The sequence below is a fragment of the Phodopus roborovskii genome, unplaced genomic scaffold (genome assembly GCF_943737965.1).
Source record: "Phodopus roborovskii unplaced genomic scaffold, PHOROB, whole genome shotgun sequence".
In the NCBI taxonomy this organism is placed as follows: Eukaryota; Metazoa; Chordata; class Mammalia; order Rodentia; family Cricetidae; genus Phodopus; species Phodopus roborovskii.
The window spans coordinates 19,924,796-19,950,934 of record NW_026126460.1 but is presented as its reverse complement, the minus strand read 5'-3'; the positions used below and the strand labels follow the sequence as shown (position 1 = coordinate 19,950,934).

Sequence of the window (26,139 nt, the reverse complement as noted above, 5' to 3'; positions counted from 1 at the left end):
CCTGGACCAGCTTCTAGGAACTTCCTAGAAGTCATCTGTGTGCCACCCAGACCCCTGCAACAGATGCACGCCCCAGGACAGGGGCTTTCCTGATCACTGCATTTCAGAGGCTGCTTGGAAGCATGCTCAGCTCCTGCACTCAGCACAGGGGCCTTGTTTCTGCATCAGGAGTCTGATTTCCCAGCCGTGCCATCTCTCCCTCTGCCCAAGGCCTTGTGCACGCTAGGTGTGCACTCTACCACAGCCCTACATCACCAGCCCTCTTGATGCTCTCTTGATGCTTTTGATTCTGAGACAGTGAAACACATTTGAAACGTCAGTTCCCGAACCTCAGTCTCCCACATAGTTGGGATTCCAGGCCTGTGCTAACAGGCCTGTCTTCTGCCATCTTCTCCTTTAAGTGCCCCCTCTGTCCTCTTTAAGCACCCTCTTCACTCTGTCTTCTGTCCCTGTTCAGAGCCTCGCGCCTCAGTGCAGCTGCCTCTTTCAGGATGGCCTCCTGGCTGCCAGCCCCATTCCACTCTTACCTCGTGCTCTCTGATTGGCTTTGGAGGTCTCAGGCTGCCACTGCAGAGGCCTGGACATTACCCTTTGGCTGGGCCCTCGGGTTACAGCCAGGTTTGCTGTCCCCCCCCCCCCTCAGAGGCCAGGGCTTCTATGGAGGACCTCCTGTGGTCCTCATTGGGCAAACCTCAAGGTCCTGGGCAGAATGGAGTTAGTCTTGACTCTTCCTGGGGCAGAGCCTTCCTTCCATGTTCATTCTTTACTGATGTGTATAACCTTAGGCTTTAGCTTCTCAGCTTCCCGCTCTTCCTTGTCTGTGAAATGGGCTACGAAGCTCTCCAACAGAGGGCAGAATTTGGAATAAAAGAGCGGGAAATGGCACAGGGGTTTTGAGGGAAGGTTGAGAAGTGGCCTGCAGGGATGGTCCCACAGATCCCTGTGGGCTGTAACAGCGGTGTTGGAGCATTTAGAGTAGATCCCCTCATCAAGATAGTAAGGCCGTTAGGCTGAGGAGTGCCATGGCTAGTGTACGTTTTGGAAATGGCTTCCTAGTTGCTAAAAAGAGACCAAGGGCAAGAGAGGAGGTCCTGGGAAGGGTTAATGCTGCCGCGCCATTGACTCCAGATACTGCAGTGGTGATAGATGGGAGAGGGACTTCCGGGCTTAGGGGAGTGGGGAAGAGGAGGAGGGAAAGGAAGATGCATAGATTTTGGCTTGAACAATATTGGGTATCCCAGAGGTGGGTTTGTTGCCAGAACTTTGACACTGGCTGGTGTCAGGCCCAGGGCCCAGCCATGCCTGCTGTCTGTGTCCCCTCTCCCCTGCCTATCTGTGTCCTGACCATTGCCTGCCTCTTGTTCTTATGACCTTGGGTAGCAATCTTGAATTCCAAGCCTGTGCTCAGTGGGTGCTTGGAGCTCAGATTCTATTGCCCACAAACCCATCCCACTGTATAACCTTGTTTCTTCCCCAGCTTCCCCAACATTGGGGATCAGCAAGCATGGCCATTGCATTGGCTCCTTGGGGTCTTTAGAACTGTTGTGTAGCCCATGGAGTCTATAGGGTAGTGGTTCTCAACTTGTGGATCACAACTCTCAGGGGTCATATATTGGATATTTATGTTAGGATTCCTAATTGTTACAAAATTACAGTCATGAAATAGCAATGAAATAATTTTGTAGTTGGGTGTCACCACAACATGAGGAACTGTATTAAAGGGTCACAGCATTAAGGAGGTTGAGAACTACTGCTGCAGGGTGTTGATTCCAGTTGGCATTGTGTGTCATCTTCCAGACTAGCTCTGAAGGGGATTAGCTTCAGTAATGAGGCCTACTTGGATCATAGCTGGGTCTGTTCTCTCCACCTTCCCCCTTACTTCTTACCTGCGTGGGGACCTTCTGACTGAATGCTGCATTCTGTGGGCTCCCAGAGGCTCGAGCACACCCAGTCATCTCATTCTTCCACAGGCAGACTGTTTGATGAGTGGGCTGTGTTGTGTGGGGTATGAGAGCCACTCCTGTATGCGGGAGACATGTGAAGTCTGCCAGGATCCCATCTGACAACCGTGTAGGACCTGGCAGTGGGCCAGGCAGCCAATGACAGGTGCCACAGAAGAGGATCCAAGGCAGAGGAGGAACATGGGGACATAGTGGAGGTAGTGCTGGGGATCTTGTGGGTCCTGGGGACAGTATTCGGAATCAGTGATCTGAGGCGGCACCCGGTCCTGTCTTCCCCAAGTTCTGGGTCTAGTCAGGGCTATGTTTATAGAAAGGGCAGACCCCCACCCCACCAATTCTCTGACATCACTGAAACTGAGGGATCCAGGGCAGGGGCTGTCCTTCCAGCCCAAGGTGTCCCTGGGAACGGGCCTCTTTTTTGCCTCCTAGCAAGAAGGAACTCTACACACTTCCTTTCCTGGTTGTAGTTGAACTCTATATAAGGGAAGGAAAGAGCCTTGCTACTGTCTGGGAGTTAGAGAGGGACAATGTACTGCAGGGTTTGCATAGGCCCAGAGGCCATGGACCCAAGGCAGGGGCCACCGCCCTACAAGACTTCATCTGCCTAGGGCCTGAAGCTCATCCAGGGAGGCTAGTGACTTTGAGCCCTGCTGGAATTCTTCAAGCAGTCTTGTCATGCTTCTAGGCTTCAACCCCATGGTCTTGGCATCTTTGGGCACCCGTAAGACCCAAGAGACACCTAGGCTTCCATGACAACACAGGGTGACTCATTGGGGGCCTTTGATTGTCCCAATGCATTGATGGTATGAACCTACAGATGAGGTGGTTTCCTCTGTTACAGGGCTCTTCTGGGGCCACCATGTGGTGATGCTTGATGACTAGAGCGTAGATGCTGGCTACCTCCTGCTACAAAGGGTGACCACAGGCAGAGTGGTGGATGGTGGCTCTGCTTGGGAGTGGAAGGAGTAGAGGCTAGGCTGGAAGCTCTGGGCTTGAGTGTTCTATGGGTTCCTAGATTTTGGGGTACCCAATTGTTCCCTGGCCCTAGACTTCAGGCTCCTCTTCTCCCCCTTTCTTTTTCTGGTTTCTGTTGGTATGGTTACTATACCTCCCTGCTTGCCTTAAGTTCTTCTACTCTTCTATTCTTCCTGCCCCTGTGCTAGGAGTTCTCTGCCTGGAGCATAGCTTCTGATGGCCATCTTGCTGGGGGTGGGTTGGGGGAAGAGGGAGCACGTAGTAAAGTACAGCTTGATATTAAGAAGCCTAGCCATTGCTGCCCAGCTACTGCTGCAGATGTTTGACTTTGGGCACATAGCTTCACTTCTGTGAGGTTTGTTTTTCCTTCAAAAATTGGTCTGAAAGTGGAAACGTAAATGGCTGTAAGGTGCCTAACTCAGTGACACACAGTAGGTGCTTTATAAACCCCATTGTCCCTCTGTTCCATGTAGCATTCAGAGTCATTAATGTGGGTACCTGAACATGTTGGGCAGGGATATGGATCACCATTGAGACTTCTCTGGAAATGAGCCATGTGTCCATCACACGTGGATCCATACTCGGGGTGGTGGCACACACAATGGGGCAGTTTTCACCTTGAACCTCTGTGGACCTTAGAAGTGTGTAGTCAGGGTCATGAAATTGGCTCTCACGCCTGCCAGGCTGGGTTCTTCAGTCAGGATCAGCACACAACACTGTCTCCTGTGGCCTGGCTCCTCAGTACATGGACACTGCCTTCACCTGTGTCCGCACGGGCTCTTCCTCTTCGGTCTGTGTCCTGATCTCTTCCTATAAGGACTGAATCAGGTTGTGCTGAATCGGAGCTTACCTGGGTGGACTCAATCACCTCTTTAATGATTCCATCACTGGGCACTCTCCAAGGGACTGGTCTGGATTTTCACATGCCATTTGGGGGCTAGTATTCAGGTATAATATGAAGGGGAATCAATCAGGCACAAAGCAGCAAACTTATGATTGGTCTTTCATGAGTGTGTCTGTTAACAAAATGCAAATGTCCTGGTTTCTGTCACACCAGATAGCACAAGACTATCTGTGGATGTGGATGTGGGTTCTGCAGTATTGACACCTACAGGTGACATCCAACCCAGTTTAGATCAATATCACACCAGACACAGTGACTTACACCATAGTTTGGTGCCTCATGCCAGTTTCAAACTCCAGGGTGTCTTTGTGCTTCTGACCAATTGAATGTCATTTGAGGTTCTTAGGACCCTGCCCTGGGTACCATCTATTTGCTCTAGTGGCCCTGTAGACTTGGGAGGCATGGTTTGTGGTGTACCCAAAAGGATTTGATGAAGGGTACAGATGATGAGGTATACAGGGTGAGCAGTGTGGGAGCGAGGGGACCTCTCTATCCAGGAGCTATGTGCAAGGCCCCCAAAGCCTACCCATTGGGGTTTGTGTGAGACCTCATTGCATGTGTCTGATTGCTCAGCCTGGTGGCAAACCCAGGAAGGCCCTTTGTGCATATTCTTCCTGGCCTCTCTGGGCATCATTCCTCCCTCTGTAATGAAGATGGTCTGTGTCCTGCTGAGGGACAAGGGAAGGGTCAGAAGTCTGTGGCCAGTTCCAGGATACAGGGTCGTGGAAGATGAGTGTTTGTGTGGCCTCGATTCCCGAGATCTGCCCTGGAAAGGGAGTTTAGGTGGAAGTGGTGGTCAGAGTCCCTCAGGTATCCATCATCACATCGCAGAGGTCTCTGGGGTAGGTACATCACAGAGGCAGAAGCTGAGATGTTATGGTGTGGGGAGGGGAAGAAGGGACTCTCTGGAAGTAGGTAGTGGCTAGCATGACACTATGGATGTACTCAATTTGCTGATTTGCATACTTAGAAATCTTATACTTTTTTATTTTAAGAACATAAAAACATAATAGTTGTAATTGTTATTATATTGGGTACAGAATCCAGCATTTTGTGCATTCCAGTGCAGAAAAGAAAGGGGTTTGGGCTTGTGTTGGCTATATAATAAGACCCTGACTCAAAACAAAACAAAACAAAACAAAACAAAACAAAACAACAAACCACCACTGCTACCAAATAAAACAAGAAAAACACGAACCCAGGACATGTTAGGAAGCAAACCCAAGGTAGTGTTTTTTACCCAGAATACTGTGACTGCTGGATGACACCCCCTACCCCGGACTGATGAGGTTGTAGTTGGAAGCATGAGGCTTCCAGTACAGTTTCTTCGGTCAGTGCACACAAGTATGGAGACTCTTCTGCAAGACCTGGCTGGTTTAGGAATCTGGAGCTTTATGGAAGCCAGGTTGAGAACGTTGGTTTTTACTGAGGGTCTTGGGAACAGGATGCTTCTCCTTGTAAGGTAGTGAGACGATGAAAGGTGGTGCTGGCAGGTGCCTGGGTGGTCCTTGCTCTGTGCAGAGCACGCTGAGTGGAGTGTGAGAGCACTGCGGGATCTTGCCTCTGCCCAGCTGTGGTTCAGTCTCCTGTCTACTAAGCAGGGATAGTAATTAGTGGGCCCAGGCCTTTGTAAGTCCTAGATGAGTTGTCACAGAGCCACGGCTGCTGGAAAGTGAATGTGGTGGTAGTTGCTGCTTCTGTGATTTCATTGTCCTTTATTCTTCATTTGGGGACATGGAGCAGTAGGCTGATTCTGTCCCAAGTCCAGAGGGCTGCCAGGGGGAACCACTCACCTGAGGCTGTGTCTCATCCCTGACATCCCAGCTCAGAGGTGAGATCAAAGCAGAGCTGTCATCAGAGCCCCTAAAGACAGCCCGGGGCTTACCTAAGTCCCCTATAGTCAGTGGAGTCAGCCATTGCTGATGCCAGGAGTGAGAGGCTCTTGAGCACAGACCACAGAGTGGCAGAGCCCTGGTGCTCCTGGCACATTCTGGGCTCCTGAGAGGGTGGCTAGGGGCCAGAGTGCTGGAGAGAAGGAGAGACAGACGGCCTTTTAAGGAAACATTTCTGTGCCTCAGGAAAAAAAAAAAAAAAAAAAAAAAAAGGAGAGCAAGTATGAGACTCTGAGAGAAGTCAGTGGGCCAGCATCCATGGCCCAGTATTGGCCTGGGGTGGATAGGCCTCCGGGATATGGCCTTGTGGGGTGTGACTGTACCTCCTTAGGCGATGGTTCTTTGTGGGTACATCTACCTGGAGAGTTGGGGGTGAAGGGCAAGGAAAGGGTCCATGGTTAGGATGGGTCTGGGAGAGAGACCCTCTGTGAGTCTCAAAGCCACTGCCCACCCTTACGCAATGGAGGCCAGTTTGGGCTCTGGAAGCAGAGGCAGCCCTGATCTCCTGTGTAGGGCCCTCTCTATAGGTCTCAGCTACCTGTCTGCAGTACTCAGGATGGGAACCAAGCCAGGACGTGGCCCAGTAATCCTACCCAGACCCTGTGGTGCTCTAATGAGTTGGGAGGGGGCCTTTGAGAGCCTGGTCTGTGTTTTGAATCTTCACACCCTCACGGTTGGGTTGGCTCGGGGCTATAAAGGACAGGCAATGTAACCCTTGGCTGAGCCCTGGTTATTGATCAGGCTGACCATAGGCAGCTCTGTAGATTTTCTCTCTCCTTCCCGTCTTAGCTCCCACTCTGGGCCTGGTACCCCTAGAGACCTCCTCTAAAACATTTACCATAAGTTCTGTGCTCATGTGACTCAGGAACTGGGCTCTGGGCTCTTTCTGCACGCCTCATTCCCCTACAGAGAGGGCCATGAGTCATCAGACCTCTTCACACCAAGGCTTGGGACCCAGCTCGCCTGGGTTCAATCCCCAGCCTCAGCATCTGCTGGACAACCATGGGTAAATTGCCTACCCTGTCTGTGCCTCCATACCTCCTGGGGAGGTAATGGTAGAGGCTGTCTTTCTGGTTTTTGGACGTGCAAAGCATTTATTTAGCAGCATGTTGGTTAGGTGGTACCAGCTCTGCAACCGTTGGTATTGCATGTGAGATGGGGCTGCCTACCATCTGGAGAAGCAGCTGCCTCTTCAACCACCCTCTGCCTCTCTGTGGGCCTCTGGTCTGGTGCTTGGGTGAGGAGTCAGAGCCAAGATTGAGTACTGCGATCCAAGAAAAATGTGTTGGCTGGAGAAAGGAACGCACTGGCCTCTGACACGTGCCCTACTAATTGTTGGGCTGGCGCGGCCATAGAGCCCTCCTTCCTCTCTCCCTCCTAGAGGCCCAAGTTGCTGTGACCTTGGCTCAGAGCAGAATAAGGATGAACTGATAATGACAGTCCCCTTCCCAGTGGGTGCTGCCTCCCCGCAATGTGCTCTGAGATCCCTGGAAGATGTGACCATTCCCAGCCTGTGGGAGCCTCCCCCTGCTCTGACTTGGGGGGGGGGGTGAGCCACTGGCTATGGGGAGAAGATTGGGGAATGGGATTTTACTTTCCTACAGGTCTGAATCATGGTTTTCAACTGTTTTAAATTCATCAAGGGCTATAGGGGCTGGAGGAAGCTTTATGGATACTGCAGGATCCAGGGCATAAACACTGCTATGCTGACGTCCAGGCGGGTGTTTGACCTGTCACGGGGATTTGACCTGTGACGGGTATTTCATGTTTGTGTGTGGCCTTCTGAAGAGCCCTCCCTGTGTCCCAGGGAAAGCTGTCCCCTTAGGGATGGGGTAAGAGTGAGCTCAGGACGCCCAGGGCTGCTGCTGGGACAGATGCTAACAGGGACTTTCTTTACCTCTCTCACAGGTGGCTGCCCCTTGTGTTCCTCCATCCAGCCATGAACTGGTGGTGAGTGACAACCTTTCTTCCCCTTTCCAGTCTTCCCTGCATGTTGGAGCTGGGTTTGTGGGGTGGAGAGAGTTGAGGGCTTTGGGCTGAGGCTGGTGGGAGGAAATGAGTCATGAGGTCCCTCCTGACTCGCTGCAGGGCCTGCTCTGTGTGCCTGGAGAGTTGAGGTCCTTGGGAAAACCCATAAAAGGCCATCTTTGTATGTCCCCAGGCCTGGCTAGGTTACTGTTGTTCCAGGGCTTGGAGGACTAGGGTGTGCTGTGGTATCTCCTTCCACCCCCTGACTGTAGGTCTTGTACGCTTCAGCTGGAGGCAGGGGGATAGACGGTGTTCCCTGGAGCACCTATGAGGCGGCGGCCTCCGCTCCTCTACTCAGCTGTGCTATGTCCCCGTGACTCTGTTTTTCTGCTTTTATGGCCCTCATCCCCCTCATCCCTGTCGTGTTTCCAGAACAGTTCGGACAGGGGCAGGACCTCCGTGAGTTGTGGGCTGTGGAGCTGGCCCGCTGCAGACTGATTCCAGCTGGGCTGACGTGTTGGCCGGGCTTCCTGCTTCCTTAGCCTCTCCAGGTCGCACTTTGCTGTGTTCCAGGGGCAGGCCAGGTCTGGGGACTGCAGGAGGGCTGTGTGTGTGTGTGTGTGTGTGTGCGCGCGCGCGCGTAAGCAAGAGAAAGACATGAGAGAGACAGACAGAGACAAGGACATGCTGAGGGGCATGTTGTGGGCCCACAGACCTGCTGGGCTGGTGTGGAACATCTATGTTGGTGCCAATGTTGCGGGGAGTCTAAATCTGATTGTTGGGATCCTTCATAAAAGTGTGGTCACTTGCTCTGTCTAGATGTGGGACACACCGCAGGCCATCTAGTTTTCTTTTGCTCCAGCCATAACTTGCCTGTAACTGTAGCCTGGTCCCTTCTTTCTTTTGCATCTTGGGTTTCTGACTGATACACTGGGCTTTCAGACACTTGGCCACCTCAGAGCCATGTTGCTCTGCTCTATACTCAGTCCAAGACCAGCTACAGAGGCCAGGCTCCCTAGACCAGCCTCTCCTGGATGCCAGCAGCCCCTCTGGGACCTCTGCATGTGGAGTATTACTGTCACAGCAGGATAGGGGTGAGGCTGTGAATGCAGTGGGAATGGTTTGGCTAGGAGCCCCTCCAGGGTCACAAAGGCATGTCATGTAGCAGAGGAAGGCATTGGGGAGAGAAGATGGATGACTCTTGTCATCTGTACTGAGCTACTACCTTAGGGCTAAGAACGGAATGTCCTTGGCTGGTCAGGAAGGCAGAGGGTCCAGGGTGTAGGGGCCATGAGGAAGGAGCCAGCATCTGGCTTGTGAGCTTTGTTTACAGAGGCAAGGTCCAAGGTCAGGACAGAAGGGCCTAGGATGGTGCTCCGGCTGGAGGCCTGCAGTTACGAGCTGGAAAGACTGCCTGCCTTTTGAAGGACACATGCGCCAGGTAGGCCTTCTTCCTGACTCCGTGTTGTGCCACCCACTTGCACAATGGTAGTAGCCTTACAGGACTTTGGATGAGCAGTGTCCTGGTGAGGTCCTCAGAACCCACGTGCCCCAACAGTAAGAATCGGGGAGTCCCACTCCCTTCCCTGGTCCCAGCACCCCATTCCCACATCTTTATTCACCCCCCATTCCTTGTTCCCTAACTTCTTGGCTTCAGTGACCCTGAGCACATCATCTGACCGCCCCCTCTCTCTTTAGCTGCCCTTCTCCAAAATGGGAGCTAGTAATAGTACCTACTTCATGAAGTTGTCAAAAGAATAAAACATCCAACCAACCCACCTAATATATATTCCGAAGCCATTGAGGTCTGTCACCTCACTTGGAGCAAAACCTTAGGTTTTTCCACGGAAAGCTTCCTCTCCCAGTTTCTCTTCCCCCCACCCCCACTCTGTTGTAGCTCCTGGCCTCTGTCTTGCTGATCATTAAACATATCAGACACCATGCCACCCTCAGGGACACGGCTCCTTCTGTGTCCTCTGCCTCCAATGCTCTTCCCATCGACACACCTGCAAGGTTCTTGCCGTCCTCACAAGCCCTCATTTCCCTCCCCACAGGAATCTCACCTCCCTCCCTTCTTCCCTTGCTCCATGGTGCTTTCGGCCTCTCACACACTCTGCACCTTGCTTATTTAACTTGACTTTGACTGAGGTCCACCCATACCATGTGAGTCCCGGGACAGGGACTTTTATCTTCCTCGCATTCAGGAGGCCTTCATACATGTGCGCCAGGGAACAGTTTAGGACTGTGATGCTGAGGGTAGGTGGGCACCGCTGTGGCCCTGTGTTCCCTGGTGACTGTGGTGAGTTATGTACATGGGGGTTTGGGGCAAGCCACTGCGTTGACTGGGAGGCCTGGTGCTGCCCTGCCAGTGGGAAAGTGGCCCAGGAGAAACAAGGAGAAAGTTTGGCTTCCCCCAGCATACTCAGCACCTGCCTCCTGGTGGTGGGTGAGGCAAGCGCTTGGAGCAGGCTCCTAAGAGGGAGGAAAGGCTGGGTTCAGGGTTTTTTTCCTGCCAGCCTTCCAGCCTCTGTAGGTCGCTATCTGGCCTGTCTTAGTCTCTTGTTTCCCAACTTGCTGTATCCCATTCATCTGCCTGTCAATGGCATGTTCTGCCTTGGTTTGTCTGTGCTTCTGCTAGCTTTTTTTATTTATTTTTTCTTTTTCCTGACCTTGAATGAATCCTAACCACCCTTCCCCTGATTCAGACCCAGATTTTCTGCCCAACTTCAGGGCCTGCTGGCCAAACATATTTTCCAGCCTGTGCCCAGGCCAGCTAGGGCCAAGTGGTTTAATCTTCAACTCGTGTTTTCATCTTACTCAACAGATGTTGCCCAAGGGATTGGGTAGACGAGTCCGGGGTTGCCCCCCTCCCATGGGGCTCTAGGGGGTCAGGACAGAGTTAGGATGCTTGCTACAGACACTCCTGATTCTTGCAAAGAGCTGAAGCAGCTGTTCTCAGGCCCTGAAAAATAAAGAGTTTGAGGAGTTTCCTGATGATGATTGCCGAATGAATTCCCCATTAAGGTACCACAGTTGGGACCTCTGTGTATGCGATAAGTGGCTATCAAGGCGTCTGAGGCTGTCTACACACAAGGGCTAATACCCTGGACACCTGGGTAACTGGAGACATAGCTTCCCCTGCCATTGTTAGCCTCACAGCAGGGGGTTGGAATGTCCTCCAAAGTAACCTGGAGGTCAGGTTGGGGTGAGAGTTGGGGAGCAGGGGAGCCAGAATACTTAAGGGCACGTGGTTTCACCTACAATAATAACATAGCAGTCTCTCCACTGGGAATTTGAGGTTTTACTTTCCTGGGTTTCAGTTACCTGATGTCAGCTGAGGGCCAAAAACATTAAGTGGAAAATTACAGAAATAAACAATTCATCTACTTTAAATTGTGTGCTGTTTTCTGTAGTGTAATGAGACCTGGCGATGTCTGTCCTCTCGCGCCCAGTGAGTGCATGCTGGATGTGCTGTTTGCCTGTGAGTCAGCAGCTGCTTTGGCCACCAGATGGACTGTCATGGTGTCATAGTGTTAGATGCAATGCCGCTGCTATTTTACTGAATATATCCATAGTACAATAATTTCAGAGCTGGCTTAAGGGAAGCCGTGGGCTGCTTCCTCTATATGAGGAGTCAGTTCTGCATGTATGTAAAAGATTTTATTCTACCTGTCATTTTGGGCATCTGTTGGAATCTTGGGACCACCCTGATGGGGAGGGGCCCCTGTAATGATAGCAGTGAATACTTGCACATTTTGGATGTGGATGCAGGAAAGAGATATTGTGCCTTACATCAGTGTGGCTGATGTGGGACTGAGATGAGGCCACAAGATGGATTGGAGAGAGAATGAGTTTTTCATCCATCAGCCTACACCAGAGCTATTCTCCCAGCCTCTAAGAGTGACAAATGTAACTGTTACTTGCACAGTATTTGAAGTTTTCAAAGCCCTTTCCATGACTCAGGACAACTGGGAGGCTTGTGACTCATGTGGACCCCTGAGAAACTTGTGTCTATCCATCCCTGGGAGGCAAGTGGGGCCGTGTCAGTGGTTAGGTCAGGACTCAGGAGGGCTGACTTCCTTACTCATAGGCACAAAGCTGGCAGTGGCAGGTTGGACGTAGAAGGGTATCCCAGTCTGATTCTTTGGGGCTATCCAGGTGTCTGACTTGGGCTTCTTATGGTCCCTAATGTTTCTGCTGGTCAGTGGGCTAGGGTACTAAGAGAGGGTCTGTCATCTGGTCAATCATTCCTTAATTGCACCTACCCATGGCTGTGCATGCAGGGTCTGTGACAGTCACTGTGCTCACTTACAACGTTCTTTTCTAAGTTGGCTTACTTTCCTTTATGCATGTTGGACAGCCCAGAGTCTTGTGCATGTGAGGTAAGCTCAACCAAGCCACACTTCCAGCCCAGTGGTGTTCTCTTCTGCTGGACTTGCCAGATCTTTAGATTTTTAAAAGATTATTTTTGTTTGCAGGTATGCATGCATGTATGTATGTATGTACGTACGTACGTACGTATGTATGTATGTATATGAACATGTGTGTGCAGGTACCTGACTGGCCACAAGAGGACACCTGATCCCTTGGAGCTATGGTTGCAGGTGATTGTGAGCTGCCTGATGTGGGTGTTAGGAGCTGAATTCCAGGTCCTCTGGGAGAACAATTTCTTAGTTGCTTTTATACTGCCCCGACAAAATGCCACGACCAAGGCAACTTATTAAAGAAAGCATTTAATTGGGGCTATGGTTCCTGAGTGCTAGAGTCCATGGCTATCTCAGCAAGAAGCATGGTGGCAGGCAGGAAGGTACGGTGCTGGAGTTGTAGCTGAGAGCTTACATCTGTTCTACAAGCACAAGGCAGGGCAGGGCAGAGCAAATAGAGCGAGCTAGGGAGTAAGTGAGCGAGCGAGAGAGTGAAACAGAAGAAGGAGGAGTAGGAAGATGAGGGATGGAGGAAGGAAGGAGGGAAACTAACTGGAAACGACTTGGCTTTTTACGCCTCAAAGCTCAACCCCAGTCATTCACCTTCTCCAAACAGGTCACACATCCTAATCTTTCCCCCAGTCCTACCAACTGTGCGCCAGGCATTCAAGTGTATGTGCTTGTGGGAGCCATTCTCATTTACTCAAGCACCACAAGCCATGCGAGCTCTTAGCTGCTGAGCGATCTCTCCATCCTGTACCCTAGATTTTTAAAGTGCTATACAGAGGACTCCCATCATAGGGCCTGCGGCAGCAGGCGTCTGGCTGCCCCTGTTAGAAGAGGATGGCATGAAAATGGGCATGGTGACGCAGGCCTGTAATTCCAGTACTCAGAAGGTGGAAGCAAGGTCAGAGGTTCAGGGTCCTTAGCTACACAGAGTTCGAGACCAACCTGGTCTACGGTGAGATACCATTTTTTTTTTTTTTTTTTTTTTTTTTTTTAGACCGAGAACTAGAAAAGAAGAACAGGAGGAGGGTGATGAGCTGCTATGGGAAAACCGGAGGACTAGCTTGCAAATTTCATCTCCTCCATCAAGGACTGCCACAGGGAAATGCTTTGTGGGTCTGATAAATTTTATCCCAGGTGTTGAGAGGAGCATGGGGGCCACCTTTAGAAAATTCTGGAAAATGGAACCATGCCAGGAGGTAAGCTGCTGGAACCCTTCGCCAATCACTGACACCGATTGGGCATGGGGTGCCAGCTGCCAGCCTCCTCAGGCCCTCTCAGATCCTGTCTTTACTCAGGGCAGCCAAGGGACATGGTCCCCAGAGGTCAGAGGTCAAACCTCCTTTGACCACCACTGGGAGAGGCTCAAGAGGATGCAGGATCCTGCCCCCAGTAGCCTGATGCCCAGCAGGTATAAGCCTGGGCTGGGGGAAGAGGAAATCCTGTGACCTTGTATATTATCTGGGTCTAGACACCCACTTGCTGGCCCTGGCTGGCAGGCGTGGAGTGCTGTAAGGTGGAGATGGAAATGTACTCTATTGCAGAGGAGAGGCATGCTGGGGATGGGGAAGAGGGCCAGCTCTTGACTCTGGCTGGGGCTGTAGAGGGCTGGACCAGGCTTAGAGGAGTTCACGGCCTGGGTGGAGAACAGGACCTTGAGTGCTAAGCACTAAGGGCCATTATGGGTCCTTGAGCAGGCAATTGACCCAAAGCAGGCTTTTAGAGTGGAACTTTGCTGCCAACTGGGGGTAGCTTGGCAGGAAGGGGTAGCCAAGGGATGGCAGGTGGAGTAGACATCAAGCAGGGGCTTCATGGGCCCAGGGCCAGATTTGCCCGAGGATGTGGAGGAGGCAGGGTCTTATGTCAGACTTGGCCCCCTGGGGGAGGAGAGCTGTGCTCCGAGGGACACCTCAGTATTCTAGCCTGGCCCTGAGGCGGGGCTTGGAGGAGGGGCTGGGGACGGGAACAGACTTGCTTGTGCTCCTCTAGGGGTGCGGAAGTCAGGCATAGCTTTCCACTTAATCACCAAGAGCTTGTTCTTTTCCCTGATGGCATGAGTGTGTCTAAGAGAGGCTGTGGCCTCGGCAGCAACCTAACCTGAACATTTAGGTCAGCGTCTGCCACCTGGGCCTCTTGCCTGCCCAGTGTCCTGCATCAACCCCAGCTGTTCCTGTGCCCACCCCATGGCCTGTCGGTGCTTTGGGATGGAGCACAGCAGGGGCACAGATTTGGAGGGCAGACCTGGGCTCATGTAGAACTGAGTATCCTCCCAGAAACCGCCAGAAGAGGAGCCAAAAGCTCCTCCAATCCCTGTGACCATGAAGTGGAATGACGGCTCAGGGGGCCTGGGCAAGCAGTTGACCCAAAGCTCTGGCTTTCTCTGTCACTGCGTTGATGTTGTTACTATCGCTGTTGAGAAGATGCCCTCCTGGGGCGTTAGGAGGCATGCCTCCAGCATGCAGCCCAGCTCCCCACTGCTATATTCCGTTACATGTTCCCAGATGCCATACCCTGGCCCCTGCCTTCCTGTACTCAACCCCATATCTACTTATGGTTCTATTTTGGGAAGAAGTGGGCCCAGAATAGTTTTCCCTGGGCCCTAGATCTGAACAATTCCAGTCCCTTCTGGCTGTCCCTACTGGCTCCAGGCCCTTCCCCTCCCAAGATAGGTAGTGCTGGATGACCTCACAGATCATCAGCGTGGTGGCAGATGTGATGTCATGGGGTCTTTTGGCTTTCAAACTGCCTGGATTCCAGACTTCCCTTGGGACAAGAGCAGAGAGAGCTGGCAGGCTAGAGCTGAGGGTTTGAAGAGTTCTGGACAGAATGTTCCACTGGAGGCTGAGTCTGCATTCTGTACCCCCCCTCTTGCCCCCCGAGCCCTGGACTCAGGCTGGGGCATCCCCAAGCCCCAGCATTTCCTTTCTCTAAACAGCAGCCCACAGATACATCCCCCCCCATGCAGCCTCCCTGCAGGCCATCAATGCATTCTACTGTATGATCCCCAGGCAGGTAGGTGTCCCTGCCTCCCAGTCTTCTAGGACATGGTGACCCTCGATCACTCAGCGTGTGCACAGGGAGGGAAAGGGCATGTGTGTCTGTTTGCGGGGCATATTGAACAAAGGATATGCAGCTTCCTTACCCACCCTGTGGTTCAGCGAATTCAGGAAGTTCTCCGTTATCTCTCCCACTGCAGTTGCTCCAATTTCCCAGTCTTCCTAGGGAAGTGAAGGGAAGTAGTCGATTCCCACTGGTGACCCTAGGTGAGGGTTTGCTGTAGCCAGTCTCTAGGGCCCCAGAAATGGGGGTCTCTGCTGAACAGGGCTAGGAAGTAGCTCAATAGTCGAAGTGCTTGCTGTGCAAGGATGCAGAACTGAGTTCAATTCCAGCACTAGGTAAAACCAGGCACAGTGGTGCTTGCCTGTAATTCCAGCACTGGGTGGTGACAGTAAGAGCCCTGGGACTTGCTGGCCATCCAGAGTAGCCAAATCAGTGAGGTGGAGAGAGATAGAGGGAGAGATATGATGTTGATCTCTGGTCTCCAAATGTGTGCACTCAAGAGTGCACATACCTACCTACACACACACACACACACACACACACACACACACACACACACACACACACTCACACACACCAGTGAGAGACTGGGGGAGCCAGCTCTCTTCCTCTGTGCATTCCAGAGTCTTTCACTGTTCACTTGCCCCATCTGGGAGATGAGTAACACCTCCCAGGATGCTGTGAGGGTTGGTGTGGAGGCAGCAGAGCCTGGTTCCCATTGTGTAGCACACCAAGCTGTTGCTCTTGCTTTAGCCTTGGGAAAAGGTGTCTCTAGATCGTGGCTGGCAGTAGGGGGAAGCAGTGCAGGCAGGTAGGGTGCAAAATGTGAGGAGGCATGGGCTCTCAGGGACAGAGACACTGTGCAGACTGCAAAATGGGCATGTGTGGAATGCCACCTTCAGTCTCTAGACCTGAGCTAGCAGGGGTGAGAGACTCCCGTGTGAGGCCAGCATTGTCTTTGTTTAGACTCTATGTGCCTCAGCCTTACGTAGCCGACCTTGAGATGTCAGCAGATCTCAGGAGAGGGGTAGTGAAGTGAACCTGGCGCTGGGCTCCGCAGGCCTGGGGCAGCTTGGTCCTGTCTTGCATCTTGTTCAAGATACTGGCAGGTCTTCCATTTGCACCTCGGTTCCTGTCCGTGGATCAGGGGGCAGGAGGAGGTGATGTTTCAAGGTCCTCTAGTGCGTGTCTTGGGAGTGGCATGTGAGGATGTGGTGTGCGTGCGTGCATGCATTCGTGTGTGTATGCATGTGTGCATGTGGTTTAGGAAGGTCCTTCCCGACCTAATGCTAAACAAAGATGAAGGTGAAGGCTTTCGTATGTCCAGGGGACCTGGGATGCTGCCGTGTTTTCAGTCAATTCTGAATATGATTAGGATATCAGAGAAGGGAGCAAGGAGACTGTTCATTCCACAGATACTTCTGGAGGGTCCATAGTGTGCTGGACACTCAGTGTGGACATAGCTCATATTTCAGTGAGAGGCAGGCTCTAAAGGATGTTAGTAAATATAAAGTAGAGTGTTGGAGAGCAGTGTGTTCTAAGAAGAAAAATCAGGGATTCGAGAGATGGTGCAACAGTTATGAGCACTTGCTGCTCTTGCAGAGAACCTGGGTTCAGTTCCTAGCACCCACATTTGGTGATCAGTAAACCCAGTTCTAGGTGATCGGATGCCCTCTTCTGGCCTCTGCAGGCACTTGCACACAGTTGGTGCCCATATGTACATTCAGGTGCATACACGTACATATAAAATAAATAAACACCACTCTTTCTAAGACTAAAATAAACTAGGGAGGGTTAGTGTGTGTGTGTGTGTGTGTGTGTGTGTGTTTGTGTGTGTGACATAGAGAGACAGAGACAGAGACAGAGACACAGAGAGAGAGAGAGAGAGAGAGAGAGAGAGAGAGAGAGAGAGAGAGAAGAACATGCCTGCCTGCCTATTTGCATGGGGACTTGCAATGGAGACTCCACAGTTCTCAGAGACCCCGGCTGCCCTGGAGAGTTCCTGGGAGCTTCCACTGTACCATGAGAGCTTGGGCAGCCTTAGCTGACTCTGCCTAGCTGGGGATCAGTCCCTGCACTTTTCCTTTCTCAGGTAGTCTAGGGCTGGTAGTTAGTCCTGGAGAAGTAGGGTAGAAGGGATGCATGAATGCTGGGCTGGAGGTATGAACTCTGCAGGGCAGTCTGGCTGTTTGGAAATTTTTAGCTCCTCAGGAGACATGAGGGACACTGTGTTGAAGGCATCTGACTGCTGGTGATCCTTGCCTGTGGCTGGCCTCCAGCTGGCAAAGGAAAGGGGTGGGGGCAGAGGGGACAGCGCTCAGATGATCCCTGGCAGGAAGGGTGCATTTCTCCCACTCTGCTGAGGCCTGTAGTTTTCTAGTAAACTTTATGGCTCGGAGAAGGCTGGGCATGGGTCTGAGTAAGGCAGGGTGGGGCAGGCCTCCATGTCACGGGGGAAATTCCAGACTGAGAGGGTAGCTGTAAGGGCCAGCCTTTGCTGGGAGCCAGGTCCTTTTCACAGGGGACCTTTATTCCATTTGCTCAACATGCAGTTACCACAGGCAGCCATGCAGGGTGGGCAGCAAGGATGGGCAACCTGCTCACGGTCACCCTGCTGAAAGCAGAGTCAGGGTGTGTCTGCTCTTAGAATCACCCAGGGCCCTGTTGGAGATACACATTTCTGGTCTCTACAGTATGTGATGACTCACAGCTTCTAGGAAGGTGGGACACTCAGTGCCAATAGCCTTTCAGGTGGCCACAGTCCCCTCTTGGAGTGGCAGATAGAAGTCTAGGGATGGTGGGGAGGTGAGCTTGGCCTTGGAAGCTCCTATCCCCCACTCCCACTCTGTTCATTCTTCTCCGCACTTAGAGTGAAGCTCTTGTGTTGACTGGGGTGGAGGAAGGATGGCAGGGATGGTCCGTTCATGCATGTTTATTGATGACCCCACTTCTGGTCCCTCTGGCTCCTGGCATGAGGGGGGTTTCTACTGAGGTGATCAAAAATGTTACTATGGTTACTTTGGATGAAGGTAGACCCAGAATCCAAAACCAGGGCTAGAGTTAAGAGCATGTATTGCGTGTGCAGGTGACTGGCTGGCCCAACATTCCTTTGGAATGTCTTACAACCACCTGTAAATCCAGTACCAGAGATCTGATGCTACTGGCCTGTATGGGCACCTGCACTCATGTCAACAGACCTACACACATGGAAATACACACACATGCACATAATTAAAATAATAAAACAAATTTTAAATTCCCAAATTAACCATGGTTGGAGGAATGTGAATGCAGGGTATAGGGCCAGCCAGATAAGACCATTCCTCTAGAAAGGCACAAATGGGGAGGCCAATGGGTACCACATGGGCATAATCAGAGCTTCCTAGAGGAGCGAGGCCACCAAGGAAGAGGAGAAGGTGCAGTGTGGAGTGAGTGTGGGGATGCTTTGTGAGTGTGTATGTGTGTGTATACCGTGGGTACCTAGGCCAGCAGGTCACTGGGAGCTGGGATTAGGGCAGTATTTAGCAGGCAGGCTCTGACCCCAGGAGCTCATGCTCTTGGGCATCTCTTGTAACTTCTGTCTGTTTGCGGGGGCTGACGGGCCATGGTGGTCTCGGCCTCTGTGGATTCTTGTCCTGGATAGACACTCTAGCTAGAGCAAGAGTGCTTTATTCTGCTATCCTCATTTACTGAGTGGTCTGAGGCTTACAGCGGCACCTAGTATGGTCCTTGGGTAGGGTGGAAATGGATGGTTCCATGACTAGTAAGATTGTGTGTCATTTTGCAAATGCTGCTTCCCCAGCTTAGGACCAGCCAAATGATGTCTTGAAGTTTGGGACTGTTACCACCCTGACTGTCAGCCTCCAAGGCAGCTGTGCCATTATTTCTGTGAAGTTCACACTATTTTCTGTTTTTGTCCCTAGCCCATTACCGCGGAGAGCGCACACAAGAATGTAGTGGATGTGGTGAGTGACAACAGAGGCAGAATGAGGAGGCCAGTGCTGGGAGGGACTTTCGGGGAGGTGGGTTTAGAGATGGGGGAGGAGTTGGAACCTAGAGAAAGGGGTGTTGATGACCTTGGAACCTGTGCCCAGCCATGGGCTGTGTGAATGAGGCTGACAGAGAGGGTGCAGGGTGGGGCTGTGCAGATCAGTGAGTAAGCCTGTCTGCAAGAAATATGTTAAATGTCTCAGGCCTATAAACCTAGAATCCAGAAGGCTGAGGCAGGACGGTTACCCTCGATTTACATCAGCCTGGGCTACCTAGTGAGAGCACTTTCAAAAAAACAAACAACAACAACAACATCAAAAAAGGGGGCCCCTGGGTAATCCCTCAATCAGGGGAGTGCCTGTGCAAGCCTGAACGTTTGTTTAGGCTTGGTCCCCAGAAATCATCTGGGAAAACAAGCCCAGTGTGGTGCACATGGCCTGGAGAGGTAGAGACAGGGGGACCCATGGGTCTTGCTGGTTAGCCTAGCTCATTGACAATTCCTAGGTTAGTGAGAGGCCCTGTCTCAAATGCCAGACTTGCTTGAGAGGGTAGGAAGAGGGTAGGACCTGTCTGCTTTAGTAATGCAGGTTTGCAGACATGATCCACATGCATATGTATTTACACACACACACACACACACACACACACACACACACACACACACTTCCCACCGATCTTTTGAATTACATGAGCAGAGTTCCCTCCAGGCTGGATGGAAAAGGAGGAGAAGAGTGTTTGAACTCTGCAATGGGGGAAACTGAGGCTAGAAGAGTTGTTGGATGGGAAAGGCCAGCTTTTTTTTAAAGTGGAGTAACAGTGTCCCAAAGAGGTGGCCCCAAAGGAGCCTTTCTCTGATGGGTCTTTGTGTGGACAAACAGGCATTCAAACACACAAGCTCCACCCACAACCCCAGACCTTCTGCTACCCATTCACCCTCCACCCTGACCCCAGCAGGTAGGAATTCTGGAACCCCATACTGTCCATCTTGCTCCCTCTCTCTGACAGCCTCTCCTTTGCTTACAGGGGGAAGGAGACTGCAGGGGTGGAAGCTCCCCGAAAAGCCTCCAGGAGGGCGTGAGTATGAGGAGGGCAGGGCCCAGGGACTGCTCCCAAGGGTAAAACAAGGGTATCAAGCAGGCGAGGCATGGTACCTGTAGACCTTAGCAACTCTCTCGAAGGGGGCCTGGCTGCCTTGGCTGAGGCGCTGGAGAAAGAGAAGGCCCATGAAGTCAGTTGCTGGGCTCACGCTTGGCCTGGTCTTCACCATCATGCGAGGCAGTTCTGGGTAGGGGAGGAAGAGAGAGGCGGATCTGAGAGCTAGGCTTGGTGGAAGGCAGGCTTGGAAAGGCTGAGGGAAACAGACTCTTAAGGTATCCCTAGATGCTGGAGACACTGTTGGGGTGCTTGCCTGGAGCCAGGAGTCTTGGGAAATGGTGACAGCCGTGTGACTTTCCTGCTTCTGACACAGGACACTGGAAGAGGGTTATCTGGTCCTGGCTCTTTTTGTCTTCAGTTTCACGTGGGCCATCAGGAGACAAGTTCCTTAATCAGAGGGAACTCAGGCCAAAGCACAGGAACCCCTGCTGTCTGTTGGGGCTGGCTTGTCCCTACACCCTGGCAGGTCCCACAGAAGACACTTCACCTTCCTCAGATCTTTTCTGCCCTGTGCCCCATGCTGGCCCCTCCATCCACTGCAAGCCTGGAGAGGAACAGGGAGTGGTTTTGGCGGTTGGCACAGGGGGAGCTGTTGATGGCACGAGGCCCTATCATCTGACAGCTGCCTGGCCTCTGGTAGGGAGGGCCCCGCAGGGAGGGGTTGAGCTGTAGCAGCTCCTGAGGGTGACCCACCGACACTGCTGTACCATCCTGGGCCGCCATAGGCCCAGCACTAAGGCGTGGAGCTGTCTAGGGGCCGCGTGGACTCCTAGGTTGGGGGAAGGATCCGTGGAGGTATGTGAGGATTCCTGTTCACTGGTACCCAGGACGCTGCTGAGAATTTAGGCTCATGTGTGTTATTGCAAAGGGTGAACTAGCTCAAGGCACTCCCAGCTATGATGGGTGCCCAGTAAATATTAGCTGGTCTTACTGCCATTATTGCTTTTAGGGGCCAGAAGCTTGGCTGGGAGGTTGTATGCCTTCATGACAAGGTGTGTGTCAGATGCCGTGGCTCCATTTTCTAGATGAGGATATGTGTCATCCAGGACTCTTAACCCTTGGGATAAAGTGGTAGCCTTCGAATCATTGCTTTCAGTTGATGTTCTGGGTGTGTTGAGAAGTTCTGTGCTAACACTTCTGACCCTGCCTTCCTAGCCTGGGCCAGATGGAGTCCATAAACTACAGCCAAACCAGCAGTAAGGTTAGACATCTAAAAGAGCTATTAACCCCGGGGGCATGTTTGACCTTGGTCACATGGAAGAAAAAGGTGGCCATTTAGTTGTGGTTGATGGTATCTTGTTTTAGTTTTCAGGAAAAACTTTTGTTGGTGTGGGATCATTGAATCTGCAAGTGGTTGTGTGTCAGAGTGGGTCAGGGTGGTGCCTTGTCTGGAGGGAGGTAGGAGGAAGCAGATGATGAGTCTCACTAAGGAGTATAAGAGGGGCAAGCGGGAGAGCAGATTCTAGAAGGGCCTGCTTGCTGTGGAGGTGTGGAAACCCACCATCAGGCTTCCAGACATCTGTCGTAGGTGGGGTGGCCCAGGGCTGCAGTGCTGGTCCCTTGGCTACCTGAGGCTGTCCTGTGCACTGGACAGGGGGAAGGAGAGACTGGCGCAGGACATTACGAGCCTGTCTGTGGGATGTTTCCTGCTTTGGCCTCTCTGGTGTGCTGTGTCGCACTTTGTTTTGGAAAAATCCAAGTGGTGGGCAGGAAGGGGGGGAGGAAGGGGTGTGGCTGCAGGGGCCTGTGTGGGGGGCTGTGACTGAGGAGATGCAAGAATGAAGGGCTGGGCTCTGACTGCCTCACTCGACCCCTGGTATTCACTGGCAGATCCTCCTCTCAGCTGGGACCCTGGGGACCCAGGTTCAGGAAACAGTTTTTTTTTTTTTTTTCCCCTTCTCTGTCCTGAGGTGTTTTGTTTGCTCCATGAACCTGAAGGGAAAGCAGGACTTCTCCCAGCTTCTAGCTGCAAACAAGCCCCCACCGGGAGACCCAGGGTTTCCACAGCTCTGGCTGCATGGATAAGCTATGGGAATCAAAAGGTGGCATATAGTGCAGCCCCAGAAGGCAGACCTGGCGCTTGAGTTATGGTCAGCTACTGCCTGCAGGGAGAACCAAGGAAAAAGAGCTAGCTAGTTAGTGCCTGAAGCAGGAAGGATGAGGGTTAGATATGAGGAGGAACAGCCTGCCAGTGAGGAAAGACGCTTTGGGGGGAGGCTGGGGCATGCCCTTCATGGAGGCTTTTCTACAAAGGAGAGACATGTTTGAGAGATGAGCACGAGAGACACTGTTTGGTGCATAGGGAGCTGAATCAAAAGTTCTATTATTGGTCTGTCCTGGGAGGAGCTAGTAGGAAGTTAAGTTTCGATATTCCCTAGAGGGGAAAAGAATGGGGTTCCAGGCAGGCAAAGAATTTATTTTCTGTTTTAAAATAAACCTTCCCCAGGGACTCCGAGTGAGGCAGGTGAAAGATTTCAGATCTCTGTGCTGTACCCATTTTATGGATGAGTATATGAAACTAAGCCACAATGCGTCTTCCCTGGCTGGATTGACAATTATTTTCACTACACAGAATGAGGGTGAGGCTTGAACTTCACATCTCTTCCAGGTTCCCAGGACACAGCCTCAGTGAATGTTTAGCCTTTGAGAGCACGTCCTTCATGAGGGGGACACAGAGCTGTCTCCAGGCTTCAGCGTACCTTCCTATCTCATAGGGCTGGAGCACCTGTTTGCTCCTGGCTGGCTGCCCCTTTACTGTTCTCTGGTGTTCATGATGCCTCCACAGTCCCCATGCAAGTCTGTTTTCTGCCAGCAAGGGTCATGTGTCCCCAAACCTTGCAGAAAACAGGAAGCCCCGTTGGTGCGAGTGCAGCCCAGCCCTGTGATTCATCAGCGGGTGACAGTCCAGCTGTTGGTCCCTAGCCCCTGCCCAGGAAAGCTTCCCCTATGCATCTCTGCCCCAGCCGCCCTGCTGCAGAGTGTCTGGACCGTTCTTATCACCTCTGGAGGCAGCAGGGCCAGACTCTGTTTGGGCCAAGTATTTATCTTCCAGGCGGGAGTCAGGAATGTGGAGTGTTAGAACCTTGGCCAGGGGGTGGTGGGGAACTGGACTGGGAGCCTGGTCTATGGGTCCTGTGCATCCTTTGCCTGTGCCTTCGGAGGCTCCCAGCTCTGCTTGGCTGTCCAGTTCCTTCATCAATCCTAGCTCAATCGGCCTATTGTCTTCCTTCAGCTCCTTGCCTGGTCCTGATCTTGGCTGACTGTACGTGTTGGCTAAGTCATGGCTTCCAGTTGTTCGAAGCAGCTGTGGTGACTTCCTTCAAGAGTGGCTGTGGATCCATAGCAGATGAAACCCTAGGGGCTATTTATAGCAGGGTGGCCCTAGAGCCTGGAGCACGGCCCAGGGCCTGAGGAGAGTCAGGGCCTCCTCATCAGAGACCAGTGCAATGGGATGGATGAAGTGCTGGTTTTCTGCGTGCTTTGGGGTGGGGAGTTTTGGAAAGGTCTGGCTCAGGGTTTGAAAACCAAACACCCTGGTCCCCGCCTCTACTGCCGTGACCTGACTCACGCAACTCCAAGTCCTAGGGCAGGAAATGCTGAGCGACTGAGAATCCTTCCTTCTGACAGCACTATTTGGCTCCTCCTTGCGCTGAGTTCTGCTGAGCCCCGAGCAGCTCCACTGTGGCAGGGTGGCCTTCCTGGAACCAGGGGCCCTGACTCTGTACTCCATGGGGAGTTGGATCTCAGAGCCCAACACTCTGCATATTGGGTGCAATACCCTCCACTTGGGCTCAGTGGCCAAGCCCAGATCAGAGTTCGAATCCTGCTCTGTCATCAATTTCCTAGGGATTCAGGGGTGAGTCACAGTGTGTCTTATGTCCCCGTTCTTTGCATATGGCAGTCTTGCAGCCTCTAAGGTAGGCTGTCATTTGGTGGCCAGGAGAGGTAACTCAGTGGAGCCCAGGAATTCAGAATCGGAATAGATGGTGGCTGCGGAGGGGGAGGAAAGCAGGTCTTGTTTTCTTCATGAGGATGGATGGTTGTCCCTTCCCTTCCAGGAACTTCTCTTTCAGTTCTTCTTAATAAGAGAGTGACAGTTAAAGTGACAGATGCCATTGACCAAGTGCTAGGCACTTAGTGAGGAGGCTCCTCTGCATGTTTTTGTTTGTTTGTTTTGTTTTTCTGCTTGCCCATAACAAGCTATCGAGGGCTGGCCTGTCTTTCTGTGATGCTCTGGTGATGCTTTACCAGGTTCAGCGGGCTAAGCGCCTCACATGCTGCCTGCCCATCAGGATGCTGCAACCTAGTGCTTTTGCTGGTTGTCACTTGACTGCCCTGCAAAGTTTGGGTCACCAACTTGGGTCTGTTTGCTTGATTTTGTACCGTCAGTACCCTGGATGTGGGGCAGGTGAGACGGGACAAGACAAAGGGACTTAGACATGAGGGGCCCTGGATGCCTATCTTAAATTACACATCTGCTGCTCTGTCGTAGCTTTCTCAGTGCCATGGCTTTGAAGGATGGGGAGTGGGGAATGGAGTAACAGAGGACACAGAGTTCAGAGCAGGGTAGACACCCCCTGCTTTGGTGGTTGCTGCCTGTGATCTCTAGCTGATGTTACTGTTAGGGCGGGGCGGGTTTCTGCCAAACCAGCCAGTGTTGGTACATGTGTCCCCAGAGCATGGGAGCCAGCCAGGTGGCTGTGTGTCTTTATATCAGAGATTTCCTCTTTCCAGCTAACCCGGTCTCTCCCACAGCGGGCACTTTTGGCCTTTGGGTTTTTGTGGCTTGTGTGTTGGTGTTAGGGCGAAGGGGATGGAGTGTTGGCCAAGGAGGGGGTGAGGATCTGTGTGTGGCTGCCCTGGGCTCCTCTCTGCTTCTCCCTTCGTGTGCTCCCCTCCTTGTAATGCTGTGTCTTCTCTCTTTCCCAGGACTCCATGAGAGTTTCCCCAAGCACCCAGCCGCAGCCACAGCCTGTCAGGTACACTTGGCAGAGAGGGAGGATAAGGGGTTTGGGTATTTTCATGTCCCATTGTGAGTCCTAAGACTGATGCTGTACAGTGCTAGCCCGAGGCTTGGAATTAGTGGCCCTTGGCTGTCATCATTGTGAATTCTAGAACAGACCTTGAGGTGGACTCTGTATTTCCCTGCGTGAGCTCATCAGTCCTTGTAATGGCACTGACGGTCTGTGTATTGGCAAACAAGTTGCTGAGTGTCTGCAGTGACTTGTTCAAGGTCCTCACTGGCCAGAAGTGGCATTTGGGCCCATCAAGGCCCATGCTGACTCTGTGGATGAGGTCTCTGATTGTGGAGAGGGAGCTCTTTGTAGAGTGATTGTTCTCCACACAGGGAAGAGAACACAAAGGAAGACTCTAAGTTTTGCCCACACCCCGCCTCTCTGAGGCTCCCTGGTTTCTGTCTAGAGCTCCTGTAGCCCAAGGTGGCCCTTTGTGGACCACCCCCTCCCCAATCCTTTCACTGCTTGGCACACTTAGAGCAGTGATGCCAATCTTGTCCAGCTGGTGGCACTGTTCAGCTTTTGTGTTCTTCCTGGGAGCCAGCCTGATAGAGGAGCTGGCTGATAATTAGCTCCTGTCCAGTACCCCAAGATGGCCACCTCTGACTCAGGCCTGTCAGAGGGAAAGGCTAGAAAGAAATGGGCTAGGTTTATGAGTTTTTCTGAGGCGGATGCAGTCCCTTCTTTAGAGCCAGGACCAAAGGACTATAGGAGTGAAGGGTTCTCAGGTTACCCTGTATCAACATTTGGGGTAAGTGTGCAGATGCATCTGGCCCCTGGGTAGTAGTC

At 52.2% G+C, this 26,139-nt stretch overlaps 1 protein-coding gene across 5 annotated transcripts in view; it reads left to right on the top strand.

The window, feature by feature from the left end:
* Tns1 (tensin 1) overlaps positions 1 to 26,139 on the top strand; it is a 170,060-nt gene that overhangs the window by 54,328 nt on the left and 89,593 nt on the right. For all 5 annotated transcript variants that reach the window (XM_051190448.1, XM_051190445.1, XM_051190444.1 and 2 more), the window contains 4 exons: positions 7,641 to 7,682; positions 19,114 to 19,155; positions 20,204 to 20,254; positions 25,265 to 25,314. In XM_051190448.1, coding sequence (XP_051046405.1) covers positions 25,271 to 25,314 — 44 coding nt within the window. In that variant the 5' untranslated portion in view covers positions 7,641 to 7,682; positions 19,114 to 19,155; positions 20,204 to 20,254; positions 25,265 to 25,270. The remainder of the gene's footprint in view (positions 1 to 7,640; positions 7,683 to 19,113; positions 19,156 to 20,203; positions 20,255 to 25,264; positions 25,315 to 26,139) is intronic.